The sequence below is a fragment of the Apiospora marii genome (assembly GCF_038362585.1).
Source record: "Apiospora marii strain CBS 49790 chromosome Unknown utg000003l_segment0_segment0, whole genome shotgun sequence".
Taxonomy (NCBI): Eukaryota; Fungi; Ascomycota; class Sordariomycetes; order Amphisphaeriales; family Apiosporaceae; genus Apiospora; species Apiospora marii.
Genome location: NW_027117374.1, coordinates 6,785,314 through 6,803,939, shown reverse-complemented (window position 1 = coordinate 6,803,939; position 18,626 = coordinate 6,785,314). Strand labels below are relative to the sequence as shown.

At 52.8% G+C, this 18,626-nt stretch overlaps 6 protein-coding genes across 6 annotated transcripts; 5 read left to right on the top strand and 1 right to left on the bottom strand.

Annotated features, from left to right (window-relative positions):
• Window positions 1-331: 331 nt before the first annotated feature.
• On the top strand, window positions 332-996 carry PG985_005636 (carboxypeptidase D; the record flags this gene model as incomplete). Its single annotated transcript, XM_066825405.1, has 3 exons — window positions 332-539; window positions 732-835; window positions 889-996. The coding sequence occupies 3 exons, from the start codon at window positions 332-334 to the stop codon at window positions 994-996; spliced, it is 420 nt and encodes a 139-aa protein (XP_066688565.1).
• A 1,835-nt stretch (window positions 997-2,831) lies between these two features.
• Window positions 2,832-3,691, top strand: PG985_005635 (aquaporin; the record flags this gene model as incomplete). Its single annotated transcript, XM_066825404.1, has 2 exons — window positions 2,832-3,454; window positions 3,568-3,691. The coding sequence occupies 2 exons, from the start codon at window positions 2,832-2,834 to the stop codon at window positions 3,689-3,691; spliced, it is 747 nt and encodes a 248-aa protein (XP_066688564.1).
• A 2,864-nt stretch (window positions 3,692-6,555) lies between these two features.
• Window positions 6,556-7,749, top strand: PG985_005634 (uncharacterized protein; the record flags this gene model as incomplete). Its single annotated transcript, XM_066825403.1, has 1 exon — window positions 6,556-7,749. The coding sequence occupies one exon, from the start codon at window positions 6,556-6,558 to the stop codon at window positions 7,747-7,749; it is 1,194 nt and encodes a 397-aa protein (XP_066688563.1).
• Window positions 7,750-14,620: 6,871 nt separating this feature from the next.
• On the top strand, window positions 14,621-14,991 carry PG985_005633 (conidiation-specific protein 10; the record flags this gene model as incomplete). Its single annotated transcript, XM_066825402.1, has 3 exons — window positions 14,621-14,664; window positions 14,719-14,806; window positions 14,881-14,991. 3 exons carry the CDS (start codon window positions 14,621-14,623, stop codon window positions 14,989-14,991), a joined length of 243 nt encoding a protein of 80 aa, XP_066688562.1.
• Window positions 14,992-15,575: 584 nt separating this feature from the next.
• On the bottom strand, window positions 15,576-16,287 carry PG985_005632 (uncharacterized protein; the record flags this gene model as incomplete). The annotated part of the gene is made up of 2 exons (XM_066825401.1): window positions 15,576-15,908; window positions 15,961-16,287. The coding sequence occupies 2 exons, from the start codon at window positions 16,285-16,287 to the stop codon at window positions 15,576-15,578; spliced, it is 660 nt and encodes a 219-aa protein (XP_066688561.1).
• Window positions 16,288-17,800: 1,513 nt separating this feature from the next.
• PG985_005631 (uncharacterized protein) lies at window positions 17,801-18,303 on the top strand (the record flags this gene model as incomplete). Its single annotated transcript, XM_066825400.1, has 3 exons — window positions 17,801-17,847; window positions 17,904-18,064; window positions 18,161-18,303. The coding sequence occupies 3 exons, from the start codon at window positions 17,801-17,803 to the stop codon at window positions 18,301-18,303; spliced, it is 351 nt and encodes a 116-aa protein (XP_066688560.1).
• Window positions 18,304-18,626: the final 323 nt, after the last annotated feature.

The window sequence follows — 18,626 nt, the reverse complement described above, 5'->3', positions numbered from 1 at the left end:
AGCCCACCGTGTGACGACACTTTAAATGATTGGTTCTAGGTTGAAACGACAAGGTGTGGTGTTTCTGTCTCACGACTTGTAAGCTGGCACTGTTCTAGTGACGTCTGCTATCGTGGAGATTGGCTAAAAAGACTGCAGGATGAGTACACTAGTCATGGGCTCGACAGCTAGGCGGTCACAAGAGTGCGCTGGCTGGAAAAGGAGCTGGCTATTTAAACCCTTGATGCACCCGTGTCGATATATCTTCAACGTTCTCTCCTTCATTACATTTATTCTTTTCTTCCCCGAGAAAGTGCGCACCTGCCACTGCTATCAACTCATATTATAAAACATGTTCCCAAAAACTCTCAGCATCAGCAACGATTCCGCTCATGACAACCATACCCAACTACTCCCAAGTACCACCGGTCTCTATGTCCGCGTCCCTCGAGACCAGCAATGGATTCTCAAAAGCATTGCTAAACCGAGCCTTGTGAAAAACAACATAATCAAGTTCACCGCTACATGTCACGACGCTAGCATACGGCACGACATGGTCTGTGAGGGCCCGATACCGAATCTTGACGTGTCACACCTCGGAACTGAGACTATATCATGCCTCTAATGCTATACGAGCATATAAGAAGTCAAGATCCGACTGGTCATGAAGACCCTTTCTGGCCCAACTACCGCTACACATCATCTAAAACATAGTGTTAATATAATGGCTTTCACTACACTTGTGGCTGCAGCACTCGCTGTAGAATCTCTCTGCAGCGCTACACCCGTTGGTCGCCCTGGCCACTTGAGCGTCAGGTCACCTTCTGATCCTAAGATAACAATCAACTTCAAAAAGGTACGTCCATCGGCTCGTACTAGGTGTGTCGTTTCAACTGACCATATATGTAGACACACATCTGCGAGATCACCCCTGCCGCCAAGTCCTACTCCGGCTACGTGAACCTTCCAGCGTCCGCTGCAGAAGGTCGGGCGTACGACATCCACACTTTCTTCTGATTTTTCGAGTCCCGCAAGGATCCCGCCAATGCGCCGCTTTCGCTGTGGCTGCAAGGGTTACATCCCGTATATGGAACTACGCAATGGCATCGGGCACATAGCGACTCACCTAAAACGCATTGCAAAGACTGACTCGGACGTCGGTACATATCGCGGCACAAAGAGACAGAGATAATTACCCCCTCCTACAGGCAGCTCATGGCGCTTCCTCTTACGACGCCCGTACTATTCACAAGCACACGTGGAAGGGAACCTTTGCTTTCGTTTTTACAGGAAACAAGGCTTCCCTCCTAAGCTCACCGAACAGGCTGTGTATGGACAGCAACTTGAGTAATATAATCCCTGGATCTATACCCCCCTAGCATCAACGAAGTTCTCTTCAGGGCTAGGTTTTTCTTCATGTCATAGCTAGGTAGCAGCAGCATGACAGAGGCGACATCAACCTTCCCGACTTGGGAGACTCTATCGACAGTGAGGCATTTAGTCAGATCATGGAGATGGACGCCAGTGAAGACGAATGCGAGTTTAGCCAGTCCATTGCTTTCGGCTTCTTTGCGCAGATCGAGGAAACGTTCGAGAAGATGGATGAGGCCCTGTGAGTTCGGCCTATACCCAAGCGTGCCAAAGAGAAGAACGCTGTACCGATATTTTTCGAAAAGGCGAAGACATTAGTCGTTACGGAAGGGGCGGAGGAACGATGACCTAAAGTTATTGCGTCATGGCAGCGCGGCCTCCCCCTAGGGTGGGCCTTTCTTCTACTTTTCGAAGAACCTGCTGCGCATATAATATGCGATATGAGTACTTCATACTAGGAAGTGCCCCTGAATCACTGCGACTGTGAAAAGTCTTTGCAGTGGCGAAAAAGTAATACCCGAAAACTAAAGCCAACCATATTTGGTTTGGTGGAAGAGATACACCCACCGTCTAAAGGTCTAAGGGAATTGTAGTTGGTAAAAATCGATAACTCGATCAAACCATCAGATAATCAAAAAAACCCTATTAGTTAAATATACGAGGTCGAATCGACCTAGCCGAACATTCATCGAGGGGACGCAGCCAAAGCGCTACGGTATGGATGATCCGGTGGTTGTTGACACCGGTCGCACCGGACTCGTGCAGATCCAGTACCACCCGCGCAACAACGTCGTGGCGTACAACCAAGCGCCTCAGACGCGTCCTAGCAGTGACAATGGATCGAAAAGAGGTATCAAAGAAGGATTAAAGCATTTGGAGAAACTGATTGCCAATCTAGTAGTCCCCGAGGGGATTCGCGAAGAGATTATCTAGGTGATTGCAGAACTCAGACATTGCACTGCAACAGTAGGGCCAACAAGTCTGCAGGCAACTATGAAGCCAGGACGGGAAACAGCGCGCGAGGATTTTCGAGCTCTCGGCGGATGCGGCGATAGGAGAATACGCTGCTGGATGATTCAGGGCGTGATCCAAAGTGGATCATGCACATGCGAGATCCCGCATAGCGTGGCCGATCTATCATAGCTGGGTAAGGCCCATAGTATACCCTATATGGAAGATGGCGAGGTGGGTCCGCTAGTTGCATGCGATGAGTCCTACGGGATCTTTGGTCCGTATATTCGACTGTATCCTGTCGAATTTGATATTTAACATTGTCGTTCCGACAGCTTCAGTCTTTGCTTCCGACTTTGATACTATTATATCATCCCTCGAAACGAACAGTCAAATATAAACTAACATCTAGTCTCCTTCCCTCTCGTCCCTCCGCTTACACCATTACCAGGAAGTCATACATGGTTAACGTTCAGGACCGCTGGTGGACCCGGCTATTCACAAAATTCAGGCCATCTGTCGTCAAGCCAATGCTCCAATGCACGCAAATCGGACGGATCCAGAGCCGCAATGGCGGCCTCTACCTCATCGACCAGTTCCGGGACCGGGTGCTCATTGGAATCCAGCACAACATCGTGGCCTCGCTTTCCGAGTTCGTCGGCACCTTTTTCTACATGCTGATGGTGTTTGGCTGCACCGCTCTCGTCAACACACCCAGCAAGGCCGGGCAGGACGACAACGACCTTGCGGCCAACCCGGCCAAGCTGCAGTTCATCGCCCTGGCCTGGGGCATGTCCATCGCCGTCAACGCCTGGGTCTTTTTCCGGATAAGCGGCGGCTTCTTTAACCCGGCTGTCACTTTCGCCATGTTCCTCATCCGCGCCACCGGGCCGATTCGCGCCCTGCTAATCGTCGCGGGCCAGATGCTGGGCTCCATCGCCGCCTCCGCCATCATCCGCGGTCTCCTGCCCAACGGCACGGCCTCCAGGACCGAGTTGGCCGCCGAGACCACGGTCACCCAGGGGCTGTTCATCGAGATGTTACTCACGGCCCAGGTCGTCTTTGCCATCTTCATGCTGGCGGCCGAAAAACATCGGGCCACTTACGTTGCCCCCGTGGGCATCGGACTCGCCGTCTTTATTTGCGTCATGATGTAAGTTATGAGCCTACCTACATACTCCCCTTCTCTGCGTGTTACTGGCGTTTTCCTTTTGTTTCCCTGCTTTGTTTCCCCTGGCATCCTTGCTGACTCGTTACCATCGCCAGGGGCGCATATTATACAGGCGCTGGCCTTAACCCGGCCCGCTCCTTTGGCCCATGCGTGGTGACTTGGACGTTTCCGTCGTACCACTGGATCTACTGGGCTCCGAAAAAGGATCCAATGGTTTAACCCTGATCTACAACTTGTCCGTGCGGTAGAAGGGGGGCAGGTATGGTTTGTGCAGACTTTTATTGTGGTCGATGTCTTGGTCCACCAGCTTCGAGGTCTACCATATGACTAGGTACTGACAGTTCATGTGAATCTCCTCCGTCCTCCATCCACCGGACGCATGGCTGTGTCTTTTCCACGAGTATGGCGTCGAACCTTTATGAAGTACCTTATTAAAATTAGGCTGTGAAGCCACGAATGCTAACTAGCCTAGCTCTCATTAGTAGCAAAAAGCGGCACATAACTCTTTAACGTCTAGTACTTGGGATTTCTATTATGGCAAGGAATCCATTCACGCGCAGGCCGGTTGTAACAGGCACCTTCTTGCTGTTCCTGCTATTCCTGTTCATACCAGGCAGACTGAAGCGGGTCGTGTACAATCCTCTCGCGAGCCCCTACCTTCCATCCCAGGTTTCCCCGGTGCCGGCCACACCGGCCACACCGGTCGCACATCCTCCAACCCACCTCAAGCTTTCCGCTTCCGATTACGAGCCGCCCATATCGCAGTCCGCCATCTGCGAGGAGCGCTTTAGCACCAGATACTTTGGTGTCTTTCTGGAAGAACAGGTGGGTTATTGCTCACACAGCTCGCCATCCCAACTAAACTGCCTTTACACCCCCGAAGGGTTCCCCGGTGCTAACTAACGCGATGGGTTCTGCGTCGGCCAGAATGCCCACTTCAACCCGGCGACCCACCGGTTCGAGCTCGACTGCTCAGTAATAGATGAGCCACATATGTTACAGCGCTCGTTTGAAGCTCCTGGATCACTCGAAGGCTCGGTCAAGGTTGAGTCCGGGCGCGGCTCCGTTTCTGCCGGCATCAGTGAGCCGCTGGACCGTGACAGGAGAAACCGGTTACCAAAAGAGGAGTGGTAAACACTGTTGTTACGATGGGGACATGTCGCTTGCTCATCTTGAGCACTTCAAGCAGCAGTCTGTTGCTTCTAGCATCGTCGGCTTGGGAAAACTGACGCAGAGAAGCAGGGCGTGCACGCCCTTGTCATGATACCATCAGCGGATTGGGCGAGTTACTTTCATGTTCTCGCAGCACCTGTCAAGAAGTGCTCTTCTTCTATCAGAGAAGATAAGTGCAAGGCGTGTGCACCCACGATACCTCCGCATCTCAGGAACACGGGGCCTCCCAAGACCAGTGGCTCTAAGACTACTACTAAGAAGGATGAGGTATTGATGGAGATGGGATAGTGCTGTAGACAGAGCTCTGATTGAACAATTTATCTATGGTAGAAGAAAACCGTTGAACATCATGGAGTCTTAACCTCGCCACTCGTGATGGCTCCCCTATCGCCCACATCCTGGTCTTCGCGTGACTATCTTCTTTGCTTGATCCGGGGTGGCTATTGATGGCAAGGCCAAGCGAGTCTACGCCGGCTGTGCCCCTTGATCATGTCGGCTGCCCCACAAACGCCGCGGTCCGCATTGCCTAAAAGGGAGACTGCCAGCCGACGGTGACAGCGCTCGCATTGTGGGGTGTCGTCCCTTTCAACCGTGAGAGATCTGCTCGACGCCGGCGTCTCCCAGTTAATGAGTAACGCTGGGCTGGATCAATCCTGCCATTGGCCCCAATGCCTATCGTAGTCGGTGGTGTCTTCTAGGGACGTACTTTAGTGACCAGGAACGAATCGGTCCCAGCCGACATCCCGACCGTCAGATCTGGACACACATGCATGTCATACATCTCCAGAGTTTGGTTGAGCTACGCAGTTTGATATAACGACGCCAAAAGCTGTCTTCGCCATTCTATCCCACTAATGTATCCAGATAGTGGGGTTGTGGCGTCGAAGAAGACAGCCTCCTCCTCCTCCTTCTCCTCTTCCCCTAGAGCTGAACGGAGCGACGGAGCGACGAAGTGCGCTCGTTCGATCGTCACAGGGGTTGAATGTAAGGGGCATCAAAGCTATTCGCAAAAACTGTGCTGCGGTGCTCTATCGCATTTCTCAGCCTTTGCCTTGCCGAAGAATCGAATTCATGGCATTGGATAACTGGATACAGGCTATAGCGCCACAGCAAACTGCCTCGGCTATGTCATCTACTGGCCGAATCTGACCTTCTCATCGGAGGTCCGCCCCGTGGTCTTAGCTGCTCGCAATGTAATTATATTAATTTTTTCGAATAATACCGACCACCAGGTGCCTTCTTCGGGCGGAATGGGCCACAAGCTCTTGGCTGTACTTTGGTGTGGATCCCTTTTGTTGGCTTCCAGCCAGTCGAGTGCACTTCGCCTTCGCAGATCTGCTTGGCACGTGGATGCGATGCTCTGGGGTAGCGAGCGACTCTGCCGAAATTAAGGAGCCGGGGTGGGGTTGCATTACGTAGTCAGCGTTTGATGCAGGCCATCGGCGCCTTTCCGGACGTACTTTTAACTGGCCTAAGCCCCTTTCATTGCCCCAACTTCTTGGGTCGCTTCCCTAGCTTTCAAACTTCTTACTGGAGTCGAAAGTCATCTCTCGTAGTCTCGGGTCTGTTGGTGATCGGGCGCCGGTTGATCGTCGTCCACCACGCGATGCAACTTCATGCGGAGGGTACTGCGCTGCCGGACTGGATAAGGCCCGCTCTTTCCCTCCTGCCCAAGAAGTTACTCGCTTCACATTGATCATCTTCGACGGACCCTATGCGTCGGAGAATGAAGGTCAGATATTCGCACAAGCACGTTTCGTTCACTTGGCTTGGGAGCGGTATAAGAACGCAAGTCTCTGCCAGCTGAGGGTATCTGAGATGCCACTATCGACCACGGCTTTTGGACATCTTGCATTCTAGCCTCTCAGTTATCACCAGCTCGCTCGTTATTTACCTTTACATTCGTTACAATGCGTTTCCTCGACGTACTAGTCTCATTGGCCGCTGTTGGCTCGGCCACGGCAACGCCACTGCGCTCCCGCGGCCTTCATTACAGACAAGCCACCACTAATCCTCGGGACGGGAAGAAGCTATTCGCTGACCCTGCGTGGTCGGAGAAGCTGAATGCGACGCACGATTCTTTTGTGTCCCAGGGGGACACTACGAATGCGGCCAAGGTCCGATCCATCCAGGATATTGGCAGCTTCGTCTGGGTGTCCAACATCGCCAGTCTGCCCAACATCGACGCCGCCATCGAAAGCGCACGTGCGGCGCAGAAGGCTACCGGCACGCCCCAGATGGTGGGCCTTGTGCTTTACAACCTGCCGGACCGAGACTGCAGCGCCGGCGAGAGCGCTGGTGAGCTGGTGAGCTCCAAGGGTGGATTGCAGAGGTACAAGACAGAGTTTCTTAGTCCCTGGGCCGAGAAGCTCGGAGCCGCCAGCGACCTGACCTTCGCTGTCGTTCTCGAGCCTGACTCCTTGGCCAACATTGTGACCGGCTTGAGTAACAAAAAGTGCGCTGCGGCTCAGGATGTGTACAAGCAGGGCATCGCTGCCGCCATCAAGAACCTCCAGTTCAAGCACGTCCATCTCTATATTGACGCTGCCAATGGTGGCTGGCTTGGAGATGCCAACCAAGCACCCGGTAGGCGCGCCCCTTCCCCTCTGATTGCTGAGTCGGCTCGGCTGACCCCGAATTCCATCACAGCCGCCAAGGTCTTCGGCGAAGTTGTTCGTATGGCTGGCAACAGTCGCATGATCCGCGGCTTCTCCACCAACATTTCCAATTTCAACCCATTCAAGGCCACCGTCAAGGACAGCTTCGCGGAGTCCAGCGACTCTTTCGATGAATCCCACTACACCTCGTCACTCGCACCCTACTTAGAGGCTCAAGGCCTGCCGACCCGCTTCATTGTCGACCAGGGCCGAGTGGCACAGCCCGGCGCTCGTGCGAAGTGGGGCGATTGGTGCAATGTAACTCCGGCCGGCTTTGGCATGAGACCGGGTACCAAGGTCGACAACCCTCTCATCGATAGCATCGCGTGGATCAAGCCGGGTGGTGAGAGCGACGGCCAATGTGGTATGGCGGGCGCCCCAATAGCCGGAGCGTGGTTCGATAAGTACGCCCAAATGTTGGTCAAAAACGCAGATGCCTCGGTTTGAACTTTGCTCGAAACTATCGTTGTCGAGCACGAGGCCAGCTCAGCCAGGGGATATACGTGGATGACATACCTTAGGAACTAAGGAGCACGTATAGAACCCTCGGTTTCACGAGTTCGTGTTCCCTCTCGTTACTCTGTATTTCTTTAATAGACTACAACTTATTACCTAAGTAGATCTATTTATTAAGACCTTTGTACAAGTTGTGTAAAATCGTAATGCTTCCCTAGTTATAGCTACTGAGGCCTAAGGGAGGCACTCGTGGCCATCGCGTTGATCGTGACCTTTCTTGTGCACAAACCTGGCCTTAAAGACTCAAGAGGTGCGCTCCAGGGTCCTGGTCGACGACAATGAGGTCGCCATTCGGGTCGATGTCTTCAATATCGGCCATGGGCTCGTCCCTAATATGGTCAGCATGTTTTCCCGTGAAGTATAAATATGAGGCCGACGTACAGGTGGTAAGAACCCATTGGTCGTGGCCCTCTGGCCAGGAATCGGACGGTGGGGAAGGGGAAAGGCCAGAAGCCCGGCGTCTAGCTGGGATAGGAATTGGGAAGTCGTGTCGGAAATGGAACCTGTTTTGGAGGTACCAAATGTATAGAGTTTATTTCTTTGTTCGCAGCTCGGCATATGCCTCGAAGCTTCTGCGCCATCTGCGCCGGCGGCAGACGATTGTAGAGCAGTGCCACGCTTCCGAGAACAACCCTCGAGCCGATCCGCACCATGCTCCCTCTTCCTCCTGACCGCAGACACCTGTCGGTGTTTGGGCCTTGGCCAGAGGACGGCTTGGTCAAAGTCAATCACAACACGCCCGCGCTCCGCGTTCCACAGCAGGTTGGCATCGCGCAGGTCGCCATGGTCCACCCCCGCCGCCCACACCGCCTCCAACGAGCGACGCCTCTGCGCCTCCAGCTCCGCCGCCGCCATGCCTGCGTCCGCCGCTGTCTCGCCGCCCCACGACATGAGCATCATGTGCACCACCCTCCCCCCGCCCGCTAGCACGTACCCCCGATCCAGGTGCACCAGGCCCAGGTGCACAGGCACCACCCAGCCCTCGAGCGTCGCCAGCCGCGCGTAGACCCGGCACTCGTGCTGCAGCCGCTCGAGACCACCCGACAGTGTCCCCTTGCCGACAAAGGTGTAGCCGTATGGTCCAAGTTCCACTTTGAATAGTACGCCTGTCGCACCCCTCTTACCCCACCCACCTAGCCCTAAGCAACCTCGGTATGGACTGTCGCGCAGCTGCTCACTGACCACGCTTGTGAACTCGTCGGCCGCGACAGGGTGCCGCAGGCCATCTCCCGCGACACGATGCGCGAGCACATTCGGGCAGCTGTCGTCGAGGGCCCGGCCCTTCTTGAGGCCTAGCAGGCACGCCTGCGAGCAGTATTGCCGCGTAGGCGCCGAGTGGCGCGTCTCATCTTCCTCGGAGCTACTATGCGATGGGCCGCCCTTCCGCTTTTCCATCGGCCTTGTCCACGGCGGCGGAAAGTCATCTTCCGGCCCGTCCTCGTCTTCGCCCTCGTCATCCTGGCGAGACGACGCCGGTGGCCTACTGGACGGCCTCGACCGCAAGGCGACTTTCCGGCCAATTGGGCTTTCGTCGGCTACAAAATCTGGATCGGCTCGTCGTGTAGGGGACGATGACGCCGCCTGCGACGACTCCGTCTCCTCCGCGGAGAACTGCGCGGCATCCTCGTACGGCTCTGCCCATGTCTGCAAGACCGCCTTCGCGCTCTTCTGAGCGGCGTCGAGAAAAGGACCCTGAAGCGCATCCGATTGGAGACTCAACATACAAAAGCTGCTGAGCTGCGCCACGGCCGTGTAGATCCGTTGTTTCGCCCAGTCTTCGCATGATGCATCGCTCACATCTTCGCTGGGCACACACGGGTGGCAGAACAGTGTTTGTGGATCGGCCCCGTCGACGTGGAGTAGCAGCAGCGACTCGCCCGCTGCCACATAACCATACCCAACCCCGTAGGTGACCATGTAGTCAAAGACTTGGGTGAGCGCCATGGCAAGCCGTGCTTCGGCTTCGAATTGCTCGGAACGGCTTGTCGTTGCTGCCATAACGCAGACGTTCCACTACATGATTGAAGGTGGACTGAATTACGGCCTGGCCACCACAGGAGAGGCGATTGTTTTTATGAAAGTTGACTGGTCCGACCCTACGACCAGGATATAGTCAAGTAAATGTTACAAATCATGACCTTGCAATGGAAGGTACCCAGGCCTTCGAACTCGACCACTACCAGGCCACCTTTATCCTACTCCCCATTCGGTGCTTCACATGAAGTCTGCGATTCTCAGCAACAGCGCAAGCCGGGAGCGCCCAGCCGCCACGGTTCACCGGTAGCTACATGTCTTTGGCAACATGATCGTCGCTCAAGAGGGCACCTTCATTGGCTGAAGTGGTGGTCGAAGCATGCATCGGGACCGGTTTGGTTCCAGCCCTCCAGAGCAACTTCAGGCACGCTTTGGAGAACGAGGGACCGGACATGCGAATCAAGCTGCGCTAGGAAGGTCGAGTAAAGTGTCGGATGCGCTTGCGCGAGAAACCTCACTAGATTCCGGTTTGTGGGGGGAGTATAGATGCGGGAAACACCTCTATGAACCTAGTTCCCCATCAGCATAGTTCATATTGGGGTACAGAGAGACCATACATCGTTGTTGGGCTACCGTAAAAGTTGAGTGCGTCAATCGTATGCACACCGACATGAGTCTTGGCTGCCTGACTGGCGTGGCACAGGATATAGCGACAGTATTCCCGTTCATTTGCCCAAGTGCCTGGTTCGTTATCAAAGACTGGTTCTGGTTGTCTATGCAGAGATGCGCATAACCGATTGACTCCATTGACCTGGTATGAAAGCCAGTAGTCGAACCGAAGAGGCTGTGGAAGCCCCAGACCGAGAGTATACAACACGGTCGGGGTTTCAATTCTGCTGCGATTCGGCCCTCAACTGTTGCGCTAGGAGTGGTTGTTACCACCTTCCAGAGCGGTCTCTCCCCAGAAGGGCCCATGACGGCGATGTATCACCATAACCTCGTTTCTATGCAATAAGTGGCATATCTAAACTCAATTCTACCCGAAAAGAATCTGTGGTCAAGACTATGCAAAGAAACGAATACCTATGGAACGGCAAGCCTGTAGGTATCAACAATCAGATCTCGGAGTCGGCTCACGGAAATAGCACTAGATCAATGACACTGATTGTCTCGCGTATAGTCGTCTTTTCCATCTCTGCAAGGTCCTCCTTCGTTGCGTTGGACGCCCACCGCCTCTTCATCTGACTCCTCTCCCTAATGGAATAATAGCTGATTGGACTAGAATGAAATAAAAGGTCTGAGTCTGTGGAAAGTATACAGTGTGGCGCTTCAGTTTTCTAACTGCCCACGTTTTACGTTTTGGATTGCGGGGCAGAGATCCTTCAGGTCGGGTGGATCCCAAAACATTTAACCTAACACTCCCTGCTTCTATCTCGCCCTGATAGAATCGTTTTTCTACACCTTCACCTCCGGCATGCGGGGCACCAATTTACACCATATGCCGCGCTACATCGACAACATACCAACTGCAAGTCTTGCTCGGTTTTTTTTTTTGAAAAACAAGTCTTCTGCTTTGCACATTGTGCAAAATCGCGTGGATAAAGGAATGTGCCATTCAGAGCAGGAGGTCCTCCTTTTCCGCGCTACTGTGTGACTGGCAAGCAGCGCTAGTTATACATCTTGGCCAATTACTGTTATTAAACGCCTAATCAACAATGACTGCCCGCAGTAATGAAGCTTCATCCTGTCCACACTCCTGTCCGTCTCCAGGAGATGACCACCATCCACGAAACTCATTGCTGCAAGTTAGGTCGAGGCCCGCCGATTCTTCGATAAAAATTGAATCGTCCGCCGAAACTGAAAAAGCATTGGCTTGCGCTTCGGACAGAAAGGAGGAGGAGCAGTCTTTCGAATGGGAAATGGATTTGGCATATGCTGCGTTTGAGGGGTTCGGTCCGCAGGATGCACAGGATGGAATGGAATTATACTTGGAAGACAGTGAACCGTTACCATGGTGGAAATACCTGATTCCTCCGTTTCTTCGATAGGACGCAATGGTTCTGATGATTTGCCTGGCAGCACATCGAGTTAATGAGAGTTTGGTTAACCCCTTTGCTTGGTAGAGGAACCTGACGTGAATAAGTCAAGCCAGTTCTTGTACAAAAAAGCCTGTGTCAGTATCACAAGCGCCGCCTGAGATTTGGCAGGCTGACTCTACTATCCCTGTATCAACACATCGTAGACCATAACAACATCTAGAATCCGTCATTCACTCGAGATGGTGTATTCCCCCCTTGGAGGCGAGGATGTGCTGTACATATTCCAATCGAACATAGGAGAGCGCCATACTGTACCTACGTCCAGTCAAACTCTTGGGCAACATCGACAGGAGTTAGTCAGTTCAAGCTGCCATCATCTTGCAAGCAGGTCCCTCCTATGTCCACTGTGCCCTAGCATTTCACCGAGTCGCAAGAATTGACTGTTATCGAAGGATCCCTCGTGTTCGGAGCCGGTCGTTAATTACCTTGCCAGAGGTCGAATTGGAGGTCACTGCCACAATCTTTGGAGTCGCGTAGGTAACTCACAGCCGTGGGCGAGCCAGCAACAATGTGGGCAACCCACTAGCAAAGACAAGCGGCTTCAGGATTACTATGTATCCTGGGTTTACTGTAAGCATGTGCTACTTACTGCTTCGTTCTGTACCAGCAGCGCTATCGTCTTCATTTGCAGCGTCAGAGAATAGCGAGGCTTTGCTGGCACCTCGAAGCCTGCTGTCAAAAACCGGAAGATTGGGGAGTTGATCCTGATGGCGCGGGGTCGCAAATCGGTCCTCCACTACTGGCAGGAACCGGGCACATACACTAGTGGCGCTGGTGTACCATTGTTATTTTTCTAACTCTGCACGCCGACAACCGGGCCAACAAGTCTGCGAGCAAGGAAGGAAGCCAGAACTGAAAACAGCCCGCGAGACTCTTCGAGCGCTCGACGGATGCAGTGGGAAGAAAGCACGCTCTGGATGATTTAGGTTCCGACGTGACTGACCTTCTAGACCGAATGGTGCAAGTGGAGCAGTGGGAACATCTAGCTCTGGCTTGCGCACCAGAACAGGCATAGGCTGCATATTAAGATATCCCTACGTAACTTGCCGCAATGCTTTTGTGTCTCTTAGCTCTGGGCTAGTTGAGTCCCGTTCAAAACAAGCAGCCGAAACGCATCTGGTGGTTCTCTCAGGTATTAAAATAGAGGCATGCGCTCATTGTATGTACTCCAGATCTTCGACATTGCTCTTCTGGTTGGTACCTATCAGTATCATAAGGCGACAACAACCCCGTTTTTTGCATCTGTTTCTGCCCATGCAAACTGAAGCTACTACTGGCCCTATGTACTTCGGACCGCAAGGTACAGTTGTCAGGAAGAGACCAGTGCAGGCCTGATAGTGTGACTTACTATGCGCGCAGCTCAACTTGCGAAGCGAGAGATTTCTCGAGCAGAAAGTGCTTCTTCGTAGTCGGTGCGAAGGTATCTTACCAAGCTTTGCATTCGGATTACGAGCATCATGCCGTGTGTACCGTTTCTGGCGTAGAGAGTGTAAAATGGTTCAGCTGCGCTCGGGCAAATGTAGAACTCAATATGTACAGCTGCCGATGGCGCCGCCGCTTCAAAGGAACAAAACTAGCGAACAGCAGCAGGGTTGGAATAGCGAATAGGGACACGATCATACGCCGATACTATCGCGCCCCCCTTTTGGCTGTGGCGCACTTGCTGGCTCACAAAAGGCACTGAGCAGCACGCAGAAAAGTGATACTGAGAGACCGAAAAGCCATTCCGGTTCGCACAAGTGTACTCTCTCCAATTGTGCCGTTTGGGTTTGGCCTGCCAAGTCCGGATGGAATCAGAATCATCCAGTAACTTCCAATGTTGTCTTTCTGCCGCATCAGCTCGAAGACTCCGTAGGCTGTTTCCTGTCCCCTCTTCCATAGCTACCCGCAGAGCTGTTGGCTCGAATGTTGGAGTGCAACGTCGGAAGAGTAGCAATGGCGCACTAACACTAACACTACTACTTTAGTAGGCCAGGCCCCTAGAAGCACCATCATTAGCTTGGAGTTCGATTTGCGACCCTGCGTCATTAGAACCAACTGCCCAGCCTTCTGGACCACGCGAGAACTTATCCTTGTTGAAACGCGCTGAAGGGAAGCTGCAGAAGCCATTTTCGTCAACAACGGGTTCTGGAACCATCAGCAGCTGCCTGGTGAGGTCCAATTCGAGCTCATCACGTCATCAACGTTTCATATCCGCAAGCCAGCAGCTTGCTATATCTACCGTTCCGCGAGACGCTATTGTAGCTCAATGGACACTCAGCGACAAGTCGCTGCAGAACCGAGCACGCGAGCTTGGGGGTACTGCAACGTCTTCACTCTTGTCATCCACTTACATCATGACTGCAACCTTATGAAACTCAGCAGATATGTAGCCATCAGTCAGTGTCCGTTTCTTGTTTTTTTTTTTTGCAGCTAGTTCGGCAGTTTTTCCCCGCGTCGACGTCAGTCCAGGTAGATTGATAGGATCTTGCGCAATAGGTTGCAACGAGACTGAAACCTTGACGTTGTAGATTATGCACCAGCCAACAACGATATCCAAGCCATGCCAGGGATCGCAATTGCAATATGACGACAAATCTCAGCGTAGGAGGCAAGGATACTCCAGTTTATAACATATTAAGAACTATCTCAGTCTTCATTCTTCTCAATCTTGTCTTCATTCGACTTCATTATCAGTTACGCATAACTCACATTTTTGTTCGAGAAACATCCACTCCACACCCTCAACAATGTCGCCCACTGAAAACACCAATCCTGGCAACTTTGCCAACCGGTGAGATCCGTCCTGTCCTTATTATTAGAACTGCACAACAGCTAACCCTGCCAGCCCCAAGGAAGAGGTGCAGGAAATTGCGTCCAAGGGTGGCCAGTCAAGCCACAACTCTGGCTTCGCCAGTATGGATGCCGACAAGCAGGTTCGTACCCATTATCTCGGAAAATTATATGAAAAGCATTTAGCGTGATCAGTTGCAACTGACAGCATCCTCAGCGCGACATAGCGTCGCAGGGAGGAAAGGCCTCCACTGGATCCTTTGAGCCCGGCTCCGAAAAGGCACAGGAGGCTGGCCGCAAGGGCGGATCCCACACCAGCACCGAGTAGGTTAAACTTGACCGACATGAAGTGTAAAGTGCCCAGGCGCGGGGTCAGTACGATACCCCGCTACGGATACTGGAGTGTAGTTGCGTGGAGGTTAGACATCCCAGCAAGCGTATTAAGCAACTGCCAGGGGCAATCGCAGATGCTGGGAAAGCTAGCGGGTATCTCTAGAGGAAACACTATGAAACTATTTGGGCCGCGAACGAGTTGTTACGTTACGAAATTTATCAAGTTATGCCTTTGACTGAGTCTAGGTCCCAATAAGACGAAAACTGTTCTAACATAGCATAGTTCCCTGTTAACATCTTGTTAAGATCGCAAGGCCCAGTGTGAAATTTCGTAGGATGACACGGCAGGTTGGTCAATGGTGGTTTTCCGCAAGCCGAAATCGCTTCTCGTTCCGTGCGCCACCTCGGCTTATTCTTTTGAAAGCTACCGCAACGCAGTCCACTAATTCTGACATCTCACGTCAATTTATGTCAAATGATCTAGCCTCAGGACAAGAAACATGATTACAGTTGATTCTTACTAATCGCCTGGCTACTCCTAACTAAATCCAACTCTCCCGGGTGCAACAAGTAGTATAATCAACTATTGTCAGGGAACTTGCGGAATAAGTCGGCCAGCTTATCTATTGGCACGCTCATCAAGCCCAAAACAGACTCACATGCAGGATTCTCGCCAGCGCTCGGGTGACTGCGCGACGGCACAAAGTGCTTGGTTCGGTCGAACGTCTTGGCCAACGCCTCCGACTCGCCATCGCCCTTCCTGTTCAGAATGGCCTGCTCCAGTGCGGGTAGGTCCTCGCTCTCCTCCTCTTTTATATGCAGCAACAGTACCTGCCACAATTCCTTGAGTTTGGGTACGTAGTTCGTGTCCTCGCCTTTCAGGTTTTGAAACTCCTTGAGTATTTCCTTGACCTGGAACGAAGTTAACGATAAGAAGCATTGAAACAGTACATGTAAATATTACCTGGTGGTGCTGTTCCCGGTCGTTGTCTGCGAGCTGCTTGCCTTTCGCGCCGAGGTACTTCTCCATCGCCGGGTAGACAATCAGTTCCTCGCCCACAGAATGGCGCGCCAGCTCCCAAGTGAATTGGTTGCCCCAACGGACGCGTTGATCGGCATCATTGCAATTGACGACCTTGTAGTAGTATTCCTCCAGCTCTCTGTGGTCCTTAGTGATGGTCTCGGCGATGGTGAACATGGCTGCAATCCTCCTGCCCAGCGGCTTGTACGAGTGTGTGAGAACAGGTTGGAAACGGGAGACTCGGACGAGCGGGCGGGTAGTGAGGCGCATCTTGAACGGGAGAACTCTCATGGCCACCGGATGAAGGACAAGGAGACAATCTTTAATACCATCAAAGCCTCAAGTCTAATCCAATGGTCTGGTATGCCGACTAACAGCCATGACAAAAACTAAGCTTTCCATTGGATTGGGGCAAAGAATTCACTGTTTCGTCATGAGCCTCAGGTTAACCAATAGACCGTCAAGGATTATTAATCGATGACACATTCATCATCAGGTCGTACGTTCTGGAAACCCGCCCGTCGCACGTATGAGAGTGGCGATGATGGCCCGGCGGCATCTGGACCTGGAATATACGTAGTGCGAACATCGCCAACTCTGGGCAGCGCCCGGTTAGGCAAGTGGATGGCTTCTTTAGTCTTAGTCCCTGTACCAACGTCCAATCCCCCGCAATGCTTATAAGACGAGCCGAGCCGAAACGCTTTGCGCATGTTCCCGCTGATAACTTGCCAAGAACCGGCAGGAGGTAACCTTCCGGCTAGCAGGCCAGGAAGGCTTTAGTCCGGCCGTAGCGTCCATCCCATGTTGGCATGAGAATTCTACACTGCAGCACATTACCGTCAAGTGGATCATACTGATAACCAGGATATTGGTGAGTAAAGTTGAGCCGGGTGGAGGGTACCACTACTGCTTGAAAGCACCCAGAAGGAAATTGTGGACTTGGGAAGCTTATGAAGGGTCACTGCGGATTAGGCAGAGCGCTGCTTTCAACCCATAATGCGGCGCTGTCCCCTCATAGCTATCAAGAGCGAATGTAACGTCCTGGGGCAGCTTTGCTATTGGCTGCACGGGGATATCGATAAGATCTTCTGAGTGGAGCGGGCTTTGTGATGTCCCCATACCTCTTCTTTTCGCATCTGCCATACCTTACCGCCGTGCCCGAGGCAATGCGCCAGTGAGAGACGTTCAAATTGGGATTCCTGAAAGCTCGCCAGCAACCTCCTGACCTATACGCCATTTCCTACCGGATAAAGCATGTACGACCCTTTCCGCTACACCGGCTCTCGATACAATAGCGGCAACCCGATCCCAGATTCTAAATTACCCGCTCTGGCGACCGTTTTTCATTTCCCTCTTTGATACTAGCCATCAATATGCCATCTTTGAAGCAGTACCGATTATATCGCTGTGGGCAGGATCGGGAAATGCACGGGAGGCTCACCCCCTCCATCAGTCACCCATGTTCAGCCACAATATGGCTCATCTAACGTCACTGTTCCATGGCAGGTGCATCACTTTACTCCTGATCTGGAAATCTTTCTGTTTTTGGTCGCCTGCCGCGCGACCTGGCCCTTTTGTTCCATAGTATGGCGCGTTAACGCTACAAGGACTTCGTAGATTGAGGAGTGTGATATCAGTATGATGGCATCCGGCAATTCACTAGCAAAATGAAGACCTGAGTTCCATCGGATTTAACTCAACATTTCCAGCCCGTACCGCCGCTCTCAACATCTATACCTATCGACTGTTGTTCGTCTTCTCTTTTCATAACACGGCCACCAAAATGCCCACTTCAACTGGAAACACCAACCCTGGCAACTTTGCCAACCGGTACGTTTTACTTGCTTTCAAGAACTCGTGTTCAAATACACGCTAATACCCGGTAGCTCTAAGGAGGAAGTACGGGAGATTGCCTCCAAAGGCGGCCAGTCTAGCTACAACTCTGGCAGCCACGATCACAAAGGCGAGACCGTCGGTGTCATCTCTGACGAAACCAATGTCGAAGATCCGATTGATGCTAAGACAGCCGATTCTGACGCACAGTTAGGTAAGTCTACCTAGCCCTGTGGCGCCAGATCACGGCCCTCTATCGCCGCTCCAGTCCCTCTATTTTTGATGCATACAGATTGACTTGTACTTATAGAGCGTGATGATAAGGACGCCATCAAGGAGGACAACATCGTTGGCGAGCGCACACGCGGTGGTAAGCCTCGGCCTAATTACCAGGAGCCTGGCGATACCGAGGGCCTTCCCGAAGACTCTGGCCGAAGCGCGGTTGCGCAGTAGGTGCTGTCTACTCGATATCGAGGGGGCTACATGAGGCTTGCAGAATGCCTAAGGCAACGCCACAGCTGCTTGCGGATGAGACCAAGCGCCCGCATATCTACCTTGTTGGTAAACCAGCCTTCTCATCGACCTCAACCTTAGCGTCGTTCACGGTTCCACCGGCCTTGCCAGTGGTGCCCTCGGCATCCCCGCCGGCGCCATCAGCTAGTCGGTGGCGAGGACCCCCGTGAACTAAGCCTGGCGATGGTCGCGAACGTCGCCGAGCGTGCGATGACCAAGTAGCACTCGCTGCCCTTGGCCTTGGCTTGGCTCGCGCTCGGCCG